A 20470-nucleotide genomic window follows, 5' to 3' on the forward strand; every position below is an offset into this window, starting at 1 on the left:
ACGGAAAACCAATTCAGCTCGAAAACCTTGGATGATAATCCCTCAAGTCCAAGTTTCTTGTCGTTTCAGTGATGAGATTGAAAGTTCAGAGTGAAATGATCAAACTGAATCTTTGTATTTTTCAAAGTGGATTAAAAAGAAAACACTCAGGTGATCAGCAGGCAGAAGGGAGGGACAAGCAGGAGGAGGAGGAGGAGGAGGAGGAGGAGGAGGAGGAGGAGGAGGAGGTGAGTATAAAATGCTGCTGCGCCGCTTCAGCTGACTTCAGACATTCACTGAAGCTCCCTTGTCCGAGTTTTAGTTCCTGCTGAAAATAGCAACATGTTCGGACGGTGAGTAAACGCCTCTTGGTTTTTTTTTTCTGCGATCCGCCTGTTTTTACTGCCAGATTGTGCGTCAGGTTTGGAACAACCGAAGGATTTAAATCAGTTTTACGTCGCTGCTACACCTGCTTGTTTATGGAAGCTGAAGTTTCCACTTCATAGCTGTTTAAGTTGTCACTTTAAATCTTGAGCTTCTGATTTATTTAAATGGTTTTTGAGATTCACTTCACTGATGCTGAGTTTAGAAGAAAAAAAAAACCTTTATATAAAAGTTGCTCTTATCTATCTTTTTAATCAAACTAACCCTAAAGGAAGTTGTTTGTGTTTTTTATTTACTGTGTTTTTGAGCTTCTTGGGTTAAATGAACTCTGTTCCTGAGTGAAGCCCTCACCGTCAGATTGCCATCATGAAGCTAAAAGCATCTCTTTGAACGTCTGCGCTGGTTTTCTATTGCAGCTCCTCGTTCTCTATACGTTGGAAAAGAAGAGACGCTTTGTGAGTTTTTTTTTTTCCCCCTGTTCTGTAGAGAAACACAAAGAAAGTCATTTAACCCTTCAGGTTGGAAACTGGTTTCTCCAGCTGCCACTGAACACACCTGACACTCATCAGCAGCCGTTTTCCATCCATCTTCACTCAGATTACTCACAAATCTGATGTTTTTGGTGGTTTTATTGCTAAAGAAGGTCTCCAAAGTGCTTCATAGAAACCCACATTTTGATTTTGACGGAGTCACAGGCTGAAAACCTGTAGTTTGTTCAGCGCGATTGCAAAGGGAAGCAGCATTCACACAAGCGCAGCGGCCTTGCTTTGCATCGGAGCCGTGCTGAAATGTTTCTTTTTGTGTTTTTGTAGATGTGTTGTTCTGCTGCTCGGCGCCCTCGCTGCTGTTTCCCTCGCAGCACCGCTCCAAAGTAAGCCGCTACGTCATCAACATCACCCAGGGCTGCTCACCGTGTTTATGCCGACTGATCCGGCAAATTACTGCCACTTCTACAAAGCACGTTTACAAAACACTACAGTTATTTTCATAAATTTGAATATTCTTTTACTTATTAGAGTTTAATCCCTGATGTATTCTCGTGTCTAACTCGTGTTATAAGTTGTATCTGCTCTACAGTTGGAACAGAAAAACAGTGGCAGATTAATTACTTTTTAATTATTTAAACTAAAACCTTTCCCTCCACACTTTGACCACCTGGTACAAGAGAAATCCAGTCTTTAAAGTCTGCCCATTATTTGTCTTAAAATGTGTTCTTTTTGTTTTAGGTTTCATGTAAGTTCAGATAAATCTAGTTAAAGTCCTGGTAGCATTTATCGGACTTGATATATTTACATTTATGATGGCTTATTAAGGACAGGCTTGTGTTTTCTCTCCATGCTTTAAGATTGGCTCACTAAACTGGCATGTGCTCTTCTCTTTCCCATTTTGAAGAGTTGCTGACAGAAAAGAGCTTGTGTTTATATTATATTTTAACTTCAGAGAAACAGAAAGCCTTGAATTAATATCTAAAAGTCCCTATTTGATCAGTTTAGCAAAGTAAAGAATAAGTTACAAATTGCTTCAGTTGTACTTATTTTAAATAAGTTTGAGATGTTGGATATTTCGGTTTAAAAAAAATTTCCCACTAAATAAATGCACTAATATTGACATTTGGGTATTTCTTAAAAGAATTTTATTTTGATCTTATATTGCTGCAAGAAAGGAGTTATTTATTTAAAGGCCTTTGCCTTGAAGTGTGGCGTTTTTATCATCTGTTTTTGATCAAGACGCTTCACTAATCTTTATTTTTATCTTTGTTTTACAGCAAGTGCACCAGAAGATGGTAAATATCAATGTTTACAACTTCGACATATTGTTGTATTTAAAAGAAGTCTAACCTTTGGGAAGCGATTAACATCTTCAGGATGGCATCTTCAGCCAATCAGAGAAGAGAACAGTTCTGATTCGAGCAGCTGCTGCCCCCTACAGGCTGCGGCGGTCACTGCACTTCAGAACTTCATCACATTTCTCTTATAGCTACTTTTTGTTTCTTTTTTCCTTTTTGTCACAGACAGAATTGCAGCTCTGGTGAAACACCTGAATGGTAACAGCTAAATAATCTGTCGGCAGTAATCCTGAAACCGCTGAAGGGTTTTTAATAATGTTTTTTTTTGTTTTGTTTTGTTTTATTTTTTAGAGGAAGCTACAGATAAACCTATGACCTCACAGCCAGGTAACAAAGACACTGACAGCTCCTTCTTTAGTGAAATATAGAGAACAAAGACACACCTTTTGTTTGTTTTGTTTGTTTGATTGTGTTGTAATCTGAGAGACAAATTATATAACTCATGCACTGAAAAAGTGTGATCAGGGTTAAGTAATATTTACTAAACTAGAAAATTCCTGCAGAAATTTTAAAGGGGCATGCCAAAGTGTGCTCGTCGGCTTTGACGCAGCGCTATGATGTTAAAATTAGCATTAATGCTAAAGAAAGCTGCAACGTAGTCAATAACCTTTGGAGAGGCAGAAGCATGTTTAATAAACTGTAGTTGTACCATTCATTATGTTAGAATTGATGCATAAGCTAAAATTAGCCAATATGCTAATGTTAGCTTAAATGCTGGCAGTAGCATGTGGAGCAACACGACCATGTTGTTTTAATTTTACTACTCTATTCAGTATACTAAACATGTCTAATTAATGAGAAATTAGGTAAAAGCTAACTTTAGGTAAAAGTGCTAGTGCACTAGTCATAGACAGTGAAATGCTAACTTTTGTACAAATGCTAATGAACTGCCTTGCTGAGCATCACCGCTCTTTTCCTACGAATCCTCTTCTGCTCTCTCTGTCAGGTTTGTGATCTGTAGCATCGCAGGCGCTGCGTCTGTGCCGCTGGTTCCTTAAAGGAGCAGCGACGTTATTTTCTGTCCATAGACTTTTAATCAACTATTTATTCTTATTTATGTCAGATTTTAACATGGGGGGACATATGTGTAATGGTTATAGTCTTGAATCAGTAGTATAATGCTGAAACACAAGCAGTTGTAAATACCAGTAAACCTACAGTGCAGTCCTGGGGAGCTGCAGTTCCAGACACTGTTCTGTTGCTATGGTAATTATCCCCTGCAGCTGTGAGAGCCAAAGAGCGGGAAATCCTCTTCAGACACAGTTTCTATACTTGGGAGACACCAGGCGTCAGTCTGAAGGACCCTGACAAAAGCATAAGCCCTAGCAAATTTTTGTAACATTGTACATGAGCAGGCATGTGTATCTATGTTATGACCAACTTTCAGACCAATAGGGCGATATTTATGCCTGTGAGGGGGATTTAAAAAGGGTTTTTGAGTCAGCCATAACAGTCCTGTGTGTGTGTTTCATAGAGAAGATTACTGATTCTGTGAGACACAAATCTCAAATTTTTTCGTTTTTATTAATTTATGTAATCATTTAACTCCGATCCCCAATAAAAATATAGCAATAATGCCGGCATCGAGCCGCACGATTTGATACCACTTTTGTGGGTGGCACGCAGCGGTACGAGCCGCATTAACGGTGACGGAAGAATAATAAATACTAGAAATTCCTGCAGAAATTTTAAAGGGGCATGCCAAAGTGTGCCCGTCGGCTTTGAGCCAGTGTTTTTATACTAAAATTGCATTAATGCTAAAGAAAGCTGCAACGTAGTCAATAACCTGTGGAGAGGCAGAAGCATGTAGAATATCTGTACTTGTACCATTCATTATGTTAAAATTGATGCATATGCTAAATTAGCCAATATGCTAATGTTAGCTCAAATGCTGGCAGTAGGATGTGGAGCAACACGACCATGTTGTTTTAATTTTACTACTCTATTCAGTATACTAAACATTTCTAATTAATGAGAAAATTAGGTAAAAGCTAATTTAGGTAAAAGTGCTAGTGCACTAGTCATAGACAGTGAAATGCTAACTTTTGTACAAATGCTAATGACTGCCTTGCTGAGCATCACCGCTCTTTTCCTACGAATCCTCTTCCGCTCTCTGTCAGGTTTGTGATCTGTAGCATCGCAGGCGCTGCGTCTGTGCCGCTGGTTCCTTAAAGGAGCAGCGACGTTATTTTCTGTCCATAGACTTTTAATCAGCTATTTATTCTTATTTATGTCAGATTTTAACATGGGGGGACATATGTGTAATGGTTATAGTCTTGAATCAGTAGTATAATGCTGAAAACACAAGCAGTTGTAAATACCAGTAAACCCTACAGTGCAGTCCTGGGGAGCTGCAGTTCCAGACACTCTGTTCTTCTGTTGCTATGGTAATTAATCCCCTGCAGCTGTGAGAGCCAAAGAGCGGGAAATCCTCTTCAGACACAGTTTCTATACTTGGGAGACACCAGGCGTCAGTCTGAAGGACCCTGACAAAAGCATAAGCCCTAGCAAATTTTTGTAAACATTGTACATGAGCAGGCATGTGTATCTATGTTATGACCAACTTCAGACCAATAGGGCGATATTTATGCCTGTGAGGGGGATTTAAAAAGGGTTTTTGAGTCAGCCATAAACAGTCCTGTGTGTGTGTTTCATAGAGAAAGATTACTGATTCTGTGAGACACAAAATCTCAAATTTTTTCGTTTTTATTATTTATTACTCATTTTAACTCCAATCCCCAATAAAAGTAATAGCTCACTTGCCGGATTGAGCCGCACGTTTTGATACCACTTTTGTGGGTCAGCATGCAGCGGTACGAGCCGCATTAACGGTAACGGAAGAATATTTACTAGAAAATTCCTGCAGAAATTTTAAAGGGGCATGCCAAAGTGTGCCCGTCGGCTTTGAGCCAGTGTTTTATACTAAAATTAGCATTAATGCTAAAGAAAGCTGCAACGTAGTCAATAACCTGTGGAGAGGCAGAAGCATGTAGAATAATCTGTACTTGTACCATTCATTATGTTAAAATTGATGCATATGCTAAAATTAGCCAATATGCTAATGTTAGCTCAAATGCTGGCAGTAGGATGTGGAGCAACACGACCATGTTGTTTTAATTTTACTACTCTATTCAGTATACTAAACATTTCTAATTAATGAGAAAATTAGGTAAAAGCTAACTTTAGGTAAAAGTGCTAGTGCACTAGTCATAGACAGTGAAATGCTAACTTTTGTACAAATGCTAATGACCTGCCTTGCTGAGCATCACCGCTCTTTTCCTACGACTACTCTTCGCTCTCTGTCAGGTTTGTGATCTGTAGCATCACAGGCGCTGCGTCTGTGCCGCTGGTTCCTTAAAGGAGCAGCGACGTTATTTTTCTTTTAATCAGCTATTTATTCTTATTTATGTCAGATTTTAACATGGGGGACATATGTAATGGTATAGTCTTGAATCAGTAGTATAATGCTGAAAACACAAGCAGTTGTAAATACCAGTAAACCCTACAGTGCAGTCCTGGGGAGCTGCAGTTCCAGACACTCTGTTCTTCTGTTGCTATGGTAATTAATCCCCTGCAGCTGTGAGAGCCAAAGAGCGGGAAAATCCTCTTCAGACACAGTTTCTATACTTGGGAGACACCAGGCGTCAGTCTGAAGGACCCTGACAAAAAGCATAAGCCCTAGCAAATTTTTGTAAACATTGTACATGAGCAGGCATGTGTATCTATGTTATGACCAACTTTCAGACCAATAGGGCGATATTTATGCCTGTGAGGGGGATTTAAAAAGGGTTTTTGAGTCAGCCATAAACAGTCCTGTGTGTGTGTTTCATAGAGAAAGATTACTGATTCTGTGAGACACAAAATCTCAAATTTTTTCGTTTTTATTAATTTATGTAATCATTTTAACTCCAATCCCCAATAAAAGTAATAGCTCACTTGCCGGATTGAGCCGCACGTTTTGATACCACTTTTGTGGGTCAGCATGCAGCGGTACGAGCCGCATTAACGGTAACGGAAGAATAATAAATTATATTTATAATAATAAAGAGACATTCTATTGGGTGTAGAACAATAGGTGCCTGCCATGCAATGCATGGAGGCAGTACTGACTTGCTTCGCAAGTCAGTACTGCTCTCCTTATGCATTGCTATGGCATGCCCCTAACTAGAAAATTCCTGCAGAAATTTTAAAGGGGCATGCCAAAGTGTGCCCGTCGGCTTTGAGCCAGTGTTTTATACTAAAAATTAGCATTAATGCTAAAGAAAGCTGCAACGTAGTCAATAACCTGTGGAGAGGCAGAAGCATGTAGAATAATCTGTACTTGTACCATTCATTATGTTAAATTGATGCATATGCTAAAATTAGCCAATATGCTAATGTTAGCTCAAATGCTGGCAGTAGATGTGGAGCAACACGACGATGTTGTTTTAATTTTACTACTCTATTCAGTATACTAAACATGTCTAATTAATGAGAAAATTAGGTAAAAGCTAACTTTAGGTAAAAGTGCTAGTGCACTAGTCATAGACAGTGAAATGCTAACTTTTGTACAAATGCTAATGACCTGCCTTGCTGAGCATCACCGCTCTTTTCCTACGAATCCTCTTCTGCTCTCTCTGTCAGGTTTGTGATCTGTAGCATCGCAGGCGCTGCGTCTGTGCCGCTGGTTCCTTAAAGGAGCAGCGACGTTATTTTCTGTCCATAGACTTTTAATCAACTATTTATTCTTATTTATGTCAGATTTTAACATGGGGGACATATGTGTAATGGTTATAGTCTTGAATCAGTAGTATAATGCTGAAAACACAAGCAGTTGTAAATACCAGTAAACCCTACAGTGCAGTCCTGGGGAGCTGCAGTTCCAGACACTTCTGTTGCTATGGTAATTAATCCCCTGCAGCTGTGAGAGCCAAAGAGCGGGAAAATCCTCTTCAGACACAGTTTCTATACTTGGGAGACACCAGGCGTCAGTCTGAAGGACCCTGACAAAAAGCATAAGCCCTAGCAAATTTTTGTAAACATTGTACATGAGCAGGCATGTGTATCTATGTTATGACCAACTTTCAGACCAATAGGGCGATATTTATGCCTGTGAGGGGGATTTAAAAAGGGTTTTTGAGTCAGCCATAAACAGTCCTGTGTGTGTGTTTCATAGAGAAAGATTACTGATTCTGTGAGACACAAAATCTCAAATTTTTTCGTTTTTATTAATTTATGTAATCATTTTAACTCCGATCCCCAATAAAAATAATAGCAATAATGCCGGCTCGAGCCGCACGATTTGATACCACTTTTGTGGGTGGGCACGCAGCGGTACGAGCCGCATTAACGGTGACGGAAGAATAATAAATAACTAGAAAATTCCTGCAGAAATTTTAAAGGGGCATGCCAAAGTGTGCCCGTCGGCTTTGAGCCAGTGTTTATACTAAAAATTAGCATTAATGCTAAAGAAAGCTGCAACGTAGTCAATAACCTGTGGAGAGGCAGAAGCATGTAATAACTGTAGTTGTACCATTCATTATGTTAAATTGATGCATAGCTAAAATTAGCCAATATGCTAATGTTAGCTTAAATGCTGGCAGTAGATGTGGAGCAACACGACCATGTTGTTTTAATTTTACTACTCTATTCAGTATACTAAACATTCTAATTAATGAGAAAATTAGGTAAAAGCTAACTTTAGGTAAAAGTGCTAGTGCACTAGTCATAGACAGTGAAATGCTAACTTTTGTACAAATGCTAATGACCTGCCTTGCTGAGCATCACCGCTCTTTTCCTACGAATCCTCTTCGCTCTCTCTGTCAGGTTTGTGATCTGTAGCATCGCAGGCGCTGCGTCTGTGCCGCTGGTTCCTTAAAGGAGCAGCGACGTTATTTTCTGTCCATAGACTTTTAATCAACTATTTATTCTTATTTATGTCAGATTTTAACATGGGGGACATATGTGTAATGGTTATAGTCTTGAATCAGTAGTATAATGCTGAAAACACAAGCAGTTGTAAATACCAGTAAACCCTACAGTGCAGTCCTGGGGAGCTGCAGTTCCAGACACTCTGTTCTTCTGTTGCTATGGTAATTAATCCCCTGCAGCTGTGAGAGCCAAAGAGCGGGAAAATCCTCTTCAGACACAGTTTCTATACTTGGGAGACACCAGGCGTCAGTCTGAAGGACCCTGACAAAAAGCATAAGCCCTAGCAAATTTTTGTAAACATTGTACATGAGCATGCATGTGTATCTATGTTATGACCAACTTTCAGACCAATAGGGCGATATTTATGCCTGTGAGGGGGATTTAAAAAGGGTTTTTGAGTCAGCCATAAACAGTCCTGTGTGTGTGTTTCATAGAGAAAGATTACTGATTCTGTGAGACACAAAATCTCAAATTTTTTCGTTTTTATTAATTTATGTAATCATTTTAACTCCAATCCCCAATAAAGTAATAGCTCACTTGCCGGGATTGAGCCGCACGTTTTGATACACTTTTGTGGGGTCAGCATGCAGCGGTACGAGCCGCATTAACGGTAACGGAAGAATAATAAATATATTTACTAGAAAATTCCTGCAGAAATTTTAAAGGGGCATGCCAAAGTGTGCCCGTCGGCTTTGAGCCAGTGTTTTTATACTAAAAATTAGCATTAATGCTAAAGAAAGCTGCAACGTAGTCATAACCTGTGGAGAGGCAGAAGCATGTAGAATAATCTGTACTTGTACCATTCATTATGTTAAAATTGATGCATATGCTAAATTAGCCAATATGCTAATGTTAGCTCAAATGCTGGCAGTAGGATGTGGAGCAACACGACCATGTTGTTTAATTTTACTACTCTATTCAGTATACTAAACATTTCTAATTAATGAGAAATTAGGTAAAGCTAACTTTAGGTAAAAGTGCTAGTGCACTAGTCATAGACAGTGAAATGCTAACTTTTGTACAAATGCTAATGACCTGCCTTGCTGAGCATCACCGTCTTTTCCTACGACTACTCTTCCGCTCTCTGTCAGGTTTGTGATCTGTAGCATCACAGGCGCTGCGTCTGTGCCGCTGGTTCCTTAAAGGAGCAGCGACGTTATTTCTGTCCATAGACTTTAATCAGCTATTTATTCTTATTTATGTCAGATTTTAACATGGGGGACATATGTGTAATGGTTATAGTCTTGAATCAGTAGTATAATGCTGAAAACACAAGCAGTTGTAAATACCAGTAAACCCTACAGTGCAGTCCTGGGGAGCTGCAGTTCCAGACACTCTGTTCTTCTGTTGCTATGGTAATTAATCCCCTGCAGCTGTGAGAGCCAAAGAGCGGGAAAATCCTCTTCAGACACAGTTTCTATACTTGGGAGACACCAGGCGTCAGTCTGAAGGACCCTGACAAAAAGCATAAGCCCTAGCAATTTTTGTAAACATTGTACATGAGCAGGCATGTGTATCTATGTTATGACCAACTTTCAGACCAATAGGGCGATATTTATGCCTGTGAGGGGATTTAAAAAGGGTTTTTGAGTCAGCCATAACAGTCCTGTGTGTGTGTTCATAGAGAAAGATTACTGATTCTGTGAGACACAAATCTCAAATTTTTTCGTTTTTATTAATTTATGTAATCATTTTAACTCCAATCCCAATAAAAGTAATAGCTCACTTGCCGGGATGAGCCGCACGTTTTGATACCACTTTTGTGGGTCAGCATGCAGCGGTACGAGCCGCATTAACGGTAACGGAAGAATAATAAATTATATTTATAATAATAAAGAGACATTCTATTGGGTGTAGAACAATAGGTGCCTGCCATGCAATGCATGGAGGCAGTACTGACTTGCTTCGCAAGTCAGTACTGCTCTCCTTATGCATTGCTATGGCATGCCCCTAACTAGAAAATTCCTGCAGAAATTTTAAAGGGGCATGCCAAAGTGTGCCGTCGGCTTTGAGCCAGTGTTTTTATACTAAAAATTAGCATTAATGCTAAAGAAAGCTGCAACGTAGTCATAACCTGTGGAGAGGCAGAAGCATGTAGAATAATCTGTACTTGTACCATTCATTATGTTAAAATTGATGCATATGCTAAAATTAGCCAATATGCTAATGTTAGCTCAAATGCTGGCAGTAGGATGTGGAGCAACACGACCATGTGTTTTAATTTTACTACTCTATTCAGTATACTAAACATTTCTAATTAATGAGAAAATTAGGTAAAAGCTAACTTTAGGTAAAAGTGCTAGTGCACTAGTCATAGACAGTGAAATGCTAACTTTGTACAAATGCTAATGACCTGCCTTGCTGAGCATCACCGCTCTTTTCCTACGAATCCTCTTCTGCTCTCTCTGTCAGGTTTGTGATCTGTAGCATCACAGGCGCTGCGTCTGTGCCGCTGGTTCCTTAAAGGAGCAGCGACGTTATTTTCTGTCCATAGACTTTTAATCAGCTATTTATTCTTATTTATGTCAGATTTTAACATGGGGGGACATATGTGTAATGGTTATAGTCTTGAATCAGTAGTATAATGCTGAAAACACAAGCAGTTGTAAATACCAGTAAACCCTACAGTGCAGTCCTGGGGAGCTGCAGTTCCAGACACTCTGTTCTTCTGTTGCTATGGTAATTAATCCCCTGCAGCTGTGAGAGCCAAAGAGCGGGAAATCCTCTTCAGACACAGTTTCTATACTTGGGAGAACCAGGCGTCAGTCTGAAGGACCCTGACAAAAAGCATAAGCCCTAGCAAATTTTGTAACATTGTACATGAGCAGGCATGTGTATCTATGTTATGACCAACTTTCAGACCAATAGGGCGATATTTATGCCTGTGAGGGGGATTTAAAAGGGTTTTTGAGTCAGCCATAAACAGTCCTGTGTGTGTGTTTCATAGAGAAAGATTACTGATTCTGTGAGACACAAAATCTCAAATTTTTTAGTTTTTATTAATTTATGTAATCATTTTAACTCCAATCCCCAATAAAAGTAATAGCTCACTTGCCGGGATTGAGCCGCACGTTTTGATACCACTTTTGTGGGTCAGCATGCAGCGGTACGAGCCGCATTAACGGTAACGGAAGAATAATAAATTATATTTATAACTAGAAAATTCCTGCAGAAATTTTAAAGGGGCATGCCAAAGTGTGCCCGTCGGCTTTGACGCAGCGCTATGATGTTAAAATTAGCATTAATGCTAAAGAAAGCTGCAACGTAGTCAATAACCTGTGGGAGGCAGAAGCATGTTTAATAAACTGTAGTTGTACCATTCATTATGTAGAATTGATGCATAAGCTAAAATTAGCCAATATGCTAATGTTAGCTTAAATGCTGGCAGTAGCATGTGGAGCAACACGACCATGTTGTTTAATTTTACTACTCTATTCAGTATACTAAACATGTCTAATTAATGAGAAATTAGGTAAAAGCTAACTTTAGGTAAAGTGCTAGTGCACTAGTCATAGACAGTGAAATGCTAACTTTTGTACAAATGCTAATGACCTGCCTTGCTGAGCATCACCGCTCTTTTCCTACGAATCCTCTCTGCTCTCTCTGTCAGGTTTGTGATCTGTGCATCGCAGGCGCTGCGTCTGTGCCGCTGGTTCCTTAAAGGAGCAGCGACGTTATTTTCTGTCCATAGACTTTTAATCAACTATTTTTCTTATTATGTCAGATTTTAACATGGGGGGACATATGTGTAATGGTTATAGTCTTGAATCAGTAGTATAATGCTGAAAACACAAGCAGTTGTAAATACCAGTAACCCTACAGTGCAGTCCTGGGGAGCTGCAGTTCCAGACACTGTGTTCTTCTGTTGCTATGGTAATTAATCCCCTGCAGCTGTGAGAGCCAAAGAGCGGGAAAATCCTCTTCAGACACAGTTTCTATACTTGGGAGACACCAGGCGTCAGTCTGAAGGACCCTGACAAAAGCATAAGCCCTAGCAAATTTTTGTAAACATTGTACATGAGCATGCCATGTGTATCTATGTTATGACCAACTTTCAGACCAATAGGGCGATATTTATGCTGTGAGGGGGATTTAAAAAGGGTTTTTGAGTCAGCCATAAACAGTCCTGTGTGTGTGTTTCATAGAGAAAGATTACTGATTCTGTGAGACACAAAATCTCAAATTTTTTCGTTTTTATAATTTATGTAATCATTTTAACTCCGATCCCCAATAAAAATAATAGCAATAATGCCGGCCTCGAGCCGCACGATTTGATACCACTTTTGTGGGTGGGCACGCAGCGGTACGAGCCGCATTAACGGTGATGGAAGAATAATAAATAATAAAGAGGCGTTCTATTGGGTGTAGAACAATAGGTGCCTGCCATGCAATGCATGGAGGCAGTACTGACTTGCTTCGCAAGTCAGTACTGCTCTCCTTATGCATTGCTATGGCATGCCCCTAATAATAAAGAGACATTCTATTGGGTGTAGAACAATAGGTGCCTGCCATGCAATGCATGGAGGCAGTACTGACTTGCTTCGCAAGTCAGTACTGCTCTCCTTATGCATTGCTATGGCATGCCCCTAATAATAAAAAGAACATTCTATTGGGTGTAGAACAATAGGTGCCTGCCATGCAATGCATGGAGGCAGTACTGACTTGCTTCGCAAGTCAGTACTGCTCTCCTTATGCATTGCTATGGCATGCCCCTAATAAATAAGAGCAAACTATACATAATAAAAAGACTGTGTGCAGTTTTGATCTCACTGAGCTGAATTAACCAAAATTTGAATTTTTTTTAATTGCCATTTTACTTTTTTTTATTTAAATATAATCAGCAAAAAAACAATAAGTATTATTTATTTATTTTCATTGGTAAAGTCAAAAATGCAGAAAATTGATAAATTTTACTCATTTGGGAGGCCTTGACCTTTTCCCGCCCAAGACATTTTCATCACAGGAACATCGCGTCTGCTCAGCATTTCGTGGACTACCGTTTGCTTAAAGGTAAGACATGTTTTAAGTGTTTTTAGTTAAACAATTCAAGTGTCTGTAGCAGTTAAACATTGTCTTAAGTTACTTGCAAATTAGCAAACATGGCAACTTTACTGTACAGCAAGTCAGTTAAGTTTATATTGTGAAGGATTCGAAGTCAGTCTACGTCATCTTTGATTTGACTAAATGCATTGCAATGATTGAAAAAGTAGTCTCAATGTCACAATTTAATGTGACTAACGTAATACCGTTATATAGTGGCCGTAGAATACAAGCTACTCTTTTATTTAATTTAGTTTCTTGGCCTCAGCACAAGCTTCCCCTCCCCCACCTTAACAAGCTAGCTAGCATGTTTGGGCACCATAATGGAGGAACAGACGTTGTTTTCAACGGTGAGATAATCAATGAGCTAATCAACTCAGGAGTTTCGTTTAAAGTTACTGCATGCAGTTTTTACAATTAAAATGTACTCAAGTAACATTTTTACTCAAGTAGCATGTTAAAAGCAGATTTCTAATCAGTTTTTATAACGTTACACATTTCGAAGAAAAATCAGCCGTTTTGCATAGTTACATTTTCAGACAAAGTGCGCTGTTTCTTTCTTCTTTTAATTTGGCGTGTTTTGAGCGCAATGGCTGGTGTTTTGCTAAACCCCAGTTCACCGGCTAAAACTGAGGGTCTCCATTAACATTACGTTAGTTACATTCAGTTGGCACACACGACTTCCTCATTTTCCCCGTTTTCTCGGAAAAACGTTATGCTTTCAAACTGTGGCTGCAGCTCACTGACAGATAAACAGTTACAGTGAGATGCGTCTGTGAATGTTGGGTTGAAATCAGTATGTAGCTTCGTACTGACTGAGCTGCCACAGAGAGAGTGAGAGAAATGTTTCCTTAGTCCGTTTTGGGCATCTTTGATTTTAATATTTATTTTTTGGCATTTGTTGATGTGCATATTACCTTAAAATCTGTTTCATATTTTTGTCTTAACATCTTGATAGTTCATTTTTTGAAGTGGGATTGGATGAGGTATTCATCCATAGTTGGTATATTATAGAGCTGGATGATTTAAAAAAAAACTTAATTGTGATGATCTTTTCAGTGACATTACAGTTGCGAAATGATTTGGCCAAAATGGCCAAAACATTTGCACACAGAAGAAACGAAATCATCAACCAATCACACAGTATAGAGGACATCAAAGCCAGATGGCCCGCTCTATTTGAGACATCTCACGTGAGTTCTAAGTGCATGCCAATCAGAAATATTCCTAGTCAATGTGAAGGATTGCATTTGTGATTCTGCATTTAGCAATTTGATACAAAATGGGTTACGTTACTGTCATCTTTTTTATAGATCAAATTTGATCCATCTTTTTGCTTTTGAAATGTCGTAAGAACAGTATGTATGTTTGTAATATTTGATGCTTTAAAACTGGTTTGATTTGTCTTTCAGATCCAGGATGAGTTTCACAGAATCACAATGGTGCATCTTGAATCAAAGTTCATGTCCAAACTGGATGAATTACTCCTCGACTTGAACCTCTTCCACTCGAAGGGCGGAAGCATGGGGTTGAGATTGCAGGCTATCCTACTCAAGGTATCTTTCATTGAGCATTATCGTTGCTAATATTTTATTCTCAAAGTTTTGTGTTTAAACTTCTGGAATATCATTACTTAAATTTACTGGAGGTTAGCCTGTGATTGTCTTTATAAATGGAATATGAAATAATCGCATGAGAATTTGTATGAGTAGTGTTTTATTACACTGGTTCCTACGACGGCACAGGAACTCAATATTAACAGTAATATAAACCACCTGGTTTTTTTTTTTTCGTTTCAGACTCCAAGCAATCCTGACATCAACATGACCAGAGATGTTATCATTCGATGTTTGATGATGTACCTTGGGGAATCTACAGATGAACTCTTAAAAGAGTACGATGTAAGTTGAATTAGATGTTAAAATATAAAGTAGGTGATTTCTCTCATCTCTTGTACTTGTTATTTGTTGGAAAGTCAAATCACAAAATAGTCATAACTGTATTTCTCCCAGTAGTTCTTGGCAAGGTATATCATTGTCCTCTGTTAAGTGTGTTTAAATTCTTATTTTCCATTAAGTAATTTTTAAATGCTAGTGCAGAATGCTATCTCAATTTGATTTCACCAACTGGCATAATTTAAAACTTGTCAGTAATTTATGTAATTTTTTTCCTAAGAATGCTTTACCTAACCATAACTTTTTTATTTTTAAGTCTTGGCAATTTGTCCCTAAAAGTGAGCTAAGAAATGATGGCCAAGACGCTGCTTTGTGAATACAAAGACATTTTTACAGAAAGACTGAGGCAACGCAGAATAAGATATTAATCAAGACAGTGCCAGGAAGAAATAATAGTGTAATGGATTGATTTAATTTCAGAAACTTCATTTAGAAATATTTGTAACTGTTCAGCTCCTCATTGCATAATTGATTATAGTACAATATATTATTATGATTGATTTATATATATATTTTTCCTTTATAAATTATGTGTGTTTTTTTGTGTTATCTCAGCTTTGTCTAAAACACTGACATAAATAGAGTGCATTACAAGCAACGGCTGACAAACTCCAGATTTTCTTGTCCAAACAGTTGCAAGCAATTTGGGAAATGGAACCTTCTCCTTTGGCTGCACTGTCTGATATGCACAATGTTCTTGCTATTACAGGATGCTGATGAAGACAGTGTGTCACAGGACCTTGCTGTTCAAAGCCTGAAGATCTACAACATCAAAGCTAACACGTCAGAGGATCCAGACATCGGTATCGTGGTGGACGGCATGAAAATTCTAACTGCTCTGGGTAACTTTCCAAGGGCTTGCTCCCTGCTTGTTGGGTTGGCGTATGCTGTGAATCTCGCCTATCCAAAGGAGCTCAGATACACGTTTGAAGTGTTTCAGAAACTTCTCCTCGGGCTGGATAGTTCAAAGCTCTCCCCAAAAGTGAACAGCCTCAGGAATAAACTACTGGCTTAAGAAAACGGACCGTTGCTAAACAAAAGGGAATAGACAAGTCACTGTCAAAACCAACACGCAAAACTTTGTGAAATGCTCGGTGAAGTTAGTTAAATTAGGGTCATTTTCAGTTCAGTGGATTCTGCATGTGTATTTTTTCTTGCAGTACATTACAGTTAACCACCCTTTCTAAGGACTGACCTCTTGTTCTCATATGTGCCTGTTATATGGCTTGGATCTGTTCAGGGTCTGTCACATGAAACCCTTGTCCCTTTTAATACAGCATAGAGCATCCACTATTGCCTTTTTGGAGAGTCCATGCAGGCTTCACCACTGAAGGGTGATGATCTGCAGGCTGGAAAACTTTGTTGTGTTTCATTTGCACTTTATTTAATATGTTTTTTTTTTTCCAGTTCTGTCCTTTCAACTTATTTTTTGGAAAAGGAAAGTAAGTGTCACGGAGCCAAGGGCCCCAACAAGGTGACAAGATGTAGCATAAACATACAAAAAAAGAAAATGGACGTTTTTAATGGCCTCAAAGGTCTCTGCCCAACTCTCACATCTTGTCATGTGTTTTCCCCCAGGTACGTTTATGTGCATACTTGTTTTGGGCTCTGCATGCCTTAAACATGCAGAGCACAAAAGTGAACATAAGAGTTCACTTTAAACATAAAGTGAAATCTTATGTGATTGATAAATTGTTGAAGCAACTTTAACTGAGTCCACGTTGATTGTTGTTGATGTGATGGTTCTAAAAAATCATGTTAACTTTGAGCAGAGTGGCACTATGTTTTTGACTTGATACTGATATATATTGCCCCTTCTCTGTTTTATTGTTGTATTTAGGAATTTTGCACTAGTTGGTGCTGCATAAACACGTTTTATAAAATTGCACAAATAAATGCTGCTGCTGTTTTATGCATTGTAATTTGGTATTTTTTTGATGCCACTCAATTTGGTCAGGATATTGTGTAAATTAGACACAGAAAAATTAGGGCAACAAGTGACATTCAATATTAATTGAATAGATTTAAAGTGCTATGATACAAATAAAAACTTAAAATTGATCATTATTTTAGCTACAGATTAATAAGACAACAGTTTTAATGTGTTGAATTAACCAATAATGTGCTAACAATATGAATTGATATTATTTGTATTATTTACTTAATCCAAATAATTTTTATGTTGATGTTTAGTAAATGTAAATCAATTTCACCCATTTAATTAATAAATATAAGTTAATTTCACCTAGATTATTAGTAAATATGATTAAATTTCCCCCAGATATTTAATAAATCTACATCATTTTTGCTCAGATACTTAGTAAATAAAAATTAGTTTTTCTTGTAAAATTGACTTGGATTTACTAAATATTTTTGGGCAATATAAATGATCATTTGCATTGATATTAATAAATCAAACACATTTCAGCTGTTGCTTTTATTAAGATGTACTTCATTTTTTTAAGTTAAGTTAAGTTAACATATTCAATAACTTTTTAATCAAAATTGTAGAACTTAAATTCTATTCAATTATATTACGTGTCACTTTGTTGCCACAATTTTTTTAAGTAACCATTGGTCAAATTTTTCTCAGTGTGATGACTGTGCTAAATAACATTTATTTGCATCTTTTAACTCATTCAGACTCTGATGAGACAACTGAGATCCCAGGTCAGCATCAGATCAAAACTCTGACACATCAGGATTTATTTATTATTATTGATTAGTTATAGGGATTAATAACCAATAATCTGTGTTGTCTTCTAGTTGAGTCAGATGAAGCTGATTCAGATGCTTCCATGACTGAAGGTGATATAAATATTTCATATATGTCAGTTTGGTGCTTTCAATCTTTTTCTAGTTGTGTAATTGCTTAAAAATAAAGGAAAATCAACTTTAATATGGAGGTCAAAGATTTGCAGCCTTCAGTTTTCCAATTTATTCTTTTATTTTAATGAAACATAACATAATATTTAAACTTGGCATGAAATGGAGAAGAGAAAGTTTCACTGTTACACGATTATAAAAGAAATATATAAAACAGAAATGTAAAGCAGATATCCAACCAGAATGTACTAAAACAATAATTCATAAGTATGAATATGTAATATTAACTGTAATGTTGATTCATAATGACTTACATTTTAGTAACGACTTAATATCCAGAATTTGGATTATAAGGCAGATTATTTGCAGATACAAGTTGTTTTTTTTACACTGCAAGAAGCAGTGAAAGATTTCAACAAAGATAAAAATACAAAGTAATGAAACTTATAAAACAAACCTTATTATACAGTAAGCATGTTTAATCTCTTGCAGAGAGTGTTTTATATCACCACTGGACACGATGACTTTACTAGCAGTTATATCAACCAGCTTTTTCTTTTTTACACATCATATTCCTCTAGATTTGTTATAGTTACTCTTATAAATAGTTTCCATATTCAGTGATCTGATACAGTCGTAAAGATTTATATTATTTCTGATGTTTTTCTTCTTGTTTGTCTCTGAAAAGCTCCAGAATCTTCTGAGGTCTCTGAGATTTCAGGTCAGTGTTTTTCTTTAAGTGTAAAGGAAATAGTTTTGTTTTAATTAATTAAAGAACAATGTTTATTAATATATCTTTGTCTTTCTATTTTAATACAATAAGATGTGACATACTTAGTAGCACTGTTGCCTCGGAGCAAGACGGAATCCCAAGACCTTCCTGGAATTAGCATAGAGTTAGCATTGAATTAACATTGAGTTATGGTGGAGTTAGCATGGAGTTAGCGTGGAGTTAGCATGGAGTTAGCGTGGAGTTAGCGTGGAGTTAGCGTGTTGTCTCCTGGTGCATATGTGGTTAAATTACAAAATGTTTTAATATTTTGTCTTCCAGTGGAGAAAGAAGAAAGTGATGCAGATTCTTCTGTGGCTGAAAGTGGTAAAAACATTTAATCCATGTCTTTATCTGACATTTCTCCCTTTTCTGCTTTGGATAATCTTTCCAGCTCATAAACCTAATTAATCGTATTATCAGTGAAATTTGACATGTTGTGACTCATTATTAATTGTAGATGAAAGCAACGACACTTCTGAGAAAACTACAGGTAATATTTATTTCACCTGCCTGAATCTGTAGCTGTGTGTTTACCTGAAACCTCACCTGTCCATGTTTGGACCTGCATTCATTTTTTCAGATTCTGCTGAATCAGACGAAAAAACAGATTCACCTTTTCAGCGTGAGTCTTCAGTTCATCACCAATTCTTACTGTTTTTTGGGGGGTTTTTTATTACAAAGCTGCTTAAATTCCTTATTCTCTGTGTTTCTCAGCCAGTTCAGAGGAGGCTGATGGGACATCTTTCATGATGAAGAGCTCTGACGGTGAGGCTGAAGACAAAACAACAACAAACATGGAAAATTTCCAAAAAGCAAACAGAGAATCGTCACATTCAGCCAATTTTATTTTTAATTAACTCCTCTGGATGTGTTAAAGGATCCTTCAACCATCAATGTGGTTTTACAGCCCATAAACGTGTAACATTTACAACATACTTCCAACAAGGGCCGGATTCACAAGGATTTGGGCCCCAGGGCTGGAGACGGCTTTGGTGCCCAATCCATTACAGAAAAATAATTTTAAAAATGCAAATTAATATGTAAAACTATAAATCAGCAGGTAAGAACTGATGCATTTCAGGTTTAATATGTCCTTTAGCCAATAAATCCATGTTGTTTCCAAAGAAATTAACTATAACTTCATACTTCATATAATTTAATATTGTTTCTATGTGTAAAAATCCCCAAAATTAATAAAATTCACCAAATTATTGGTTGTGAGTTTTCTATAAAGTACAACATTCACAAAACCTGCAATCATTAAAAAAAAAGAAAGAAAAATAATAAAAAAACAACAAAATAAAAGTCGCAGTCTAACACATCAATGTCAATTTTATCTACAAAACACTTTAAAACAAACAAGTTTCTCCAAAAACAAAATCAATGTTGGGTAGTTAATAAGAAAAAACAATTAAAAATAAAATAAAGTAATAATTTGAAAGCCAAAGGTGAATCTTTAAACTCAAATTAAAGGTCTGGAGAACATCTGAGAGCATCTGGTTGTTTGACGTTTGAGAAGATGCTTTAAACATTAAGACCCTAAAAAACCAGTCCAACAATTTTAAAATCAATCCTGTAACAAACCTAAAAACCAGTGGACTGAATTTCTACAATTCAGCTCTGTACAACAAAATGCTCTGAGAAGACTCTCAATGAATCTGCTGATGCAGCTCGAGGTAGAATGGCCTAGTCAAAGTGATTTGTATCATTTATTGAGAAACAGGGAGCTGTGGATTACGGTAATGAAGGTAGGCAGTA

At 37.4% G+C, this 20470-nt stretch overlaps 2 protein-coding genes and 1 long non-coding RNA gene across 5 annotated transcripts in view; all 3 read left to right on the forward strand.

Annotated features, from left to right (window-relative positions):
* The first annotated feature begins 239 nt into the window (after positions 1-239).
* The window catches only part of stm (starmaker), a 30391-nt gene continuing 10160 nt past the window's right edge, over positions 240-20470 (forward strand). For 2 of the 3 annotated variants that reach the window (XM_081612517.1, XM_081612518.1), the window contains exons 1-12: positions 240-332; positions 1176-1234; positions 2129-2146; positions 2375-2407; positions 2501-2536; positions 17758-17784; positions 17881-17922; positions 18629-18661; positions 18992-19036; positions 19170-19204; positions 19292-19334; positions 19427-19477. In XM_081612517.1, the coding sequence (XP_081468643.1) occupies positions 322-332; positions 1176-1234; positions 2129-2146; positions 2375-2407; positions 2501-2536; positions 17758-17784; positions 17881-17922; positions 18629-18661; positions 18992-19036; positions 19170-19204; positions 19292-19334; positions 19427-19477 (433 nt within the window). In that variant the 5' untranslated portion in view covers positions 240-321. The remainder of the gene's footprint in view (positions 333-1175; positions 1235-2128; positions 2147-2374; positions 2408-2500; positions 2537-17757; positions 17785-17880; positions 17923-18628; positions 18662-18991; positions 19037-19169; positions 19205-19291; positions 19335-19426; positions 19478-20470) is intronic. The other variant, XM_081612516.1, reaches the window with a different exon arrangement.
* Positions 13047-14642, forward strand: LOC145553702 (uncharacterized). Its single transcript, XR_014089735.1, has 3 exons — positions 13047-13129; positions 14219-14352; positions 14572-14642. It is a non-coding gene; the product is annotated as an uncharacterized LOC145553702 (long non-coding RNA).
* On the forward strand, positions 14660-16217 carry LOC145553699 (uncharacterized). The gene is made up of 3 exons (XM_081612557.1): positions 14660-14715; positions 14959-15060; positions 15824-16217. The coding sequence occupies exons 1-3, from the start codon at positions 14683-14685 to the stop codon at positions 16127-16129; spliced, it is 441 nt and encodes a 146-aa protein (XP_081468683.1). The 5' UTR covers positions 14660-14682; the 3' UTR covers positions 16130-16217.

The sequence above is a fragment of the Poecilia reticulata genome, chromosome 11, assembly GCF_904066995.2.
Source record: "Poecilia reticulata chromosome 11, P_reticulata-male-v2, whole genome shotgun sequence".
Lineage (NCBI taxonomy): Eukaryota > Metazoa > Chordata > Actinopteri > Cyprinodontiformes > Poeciliidae > Poecilia > Poecilia reticulata.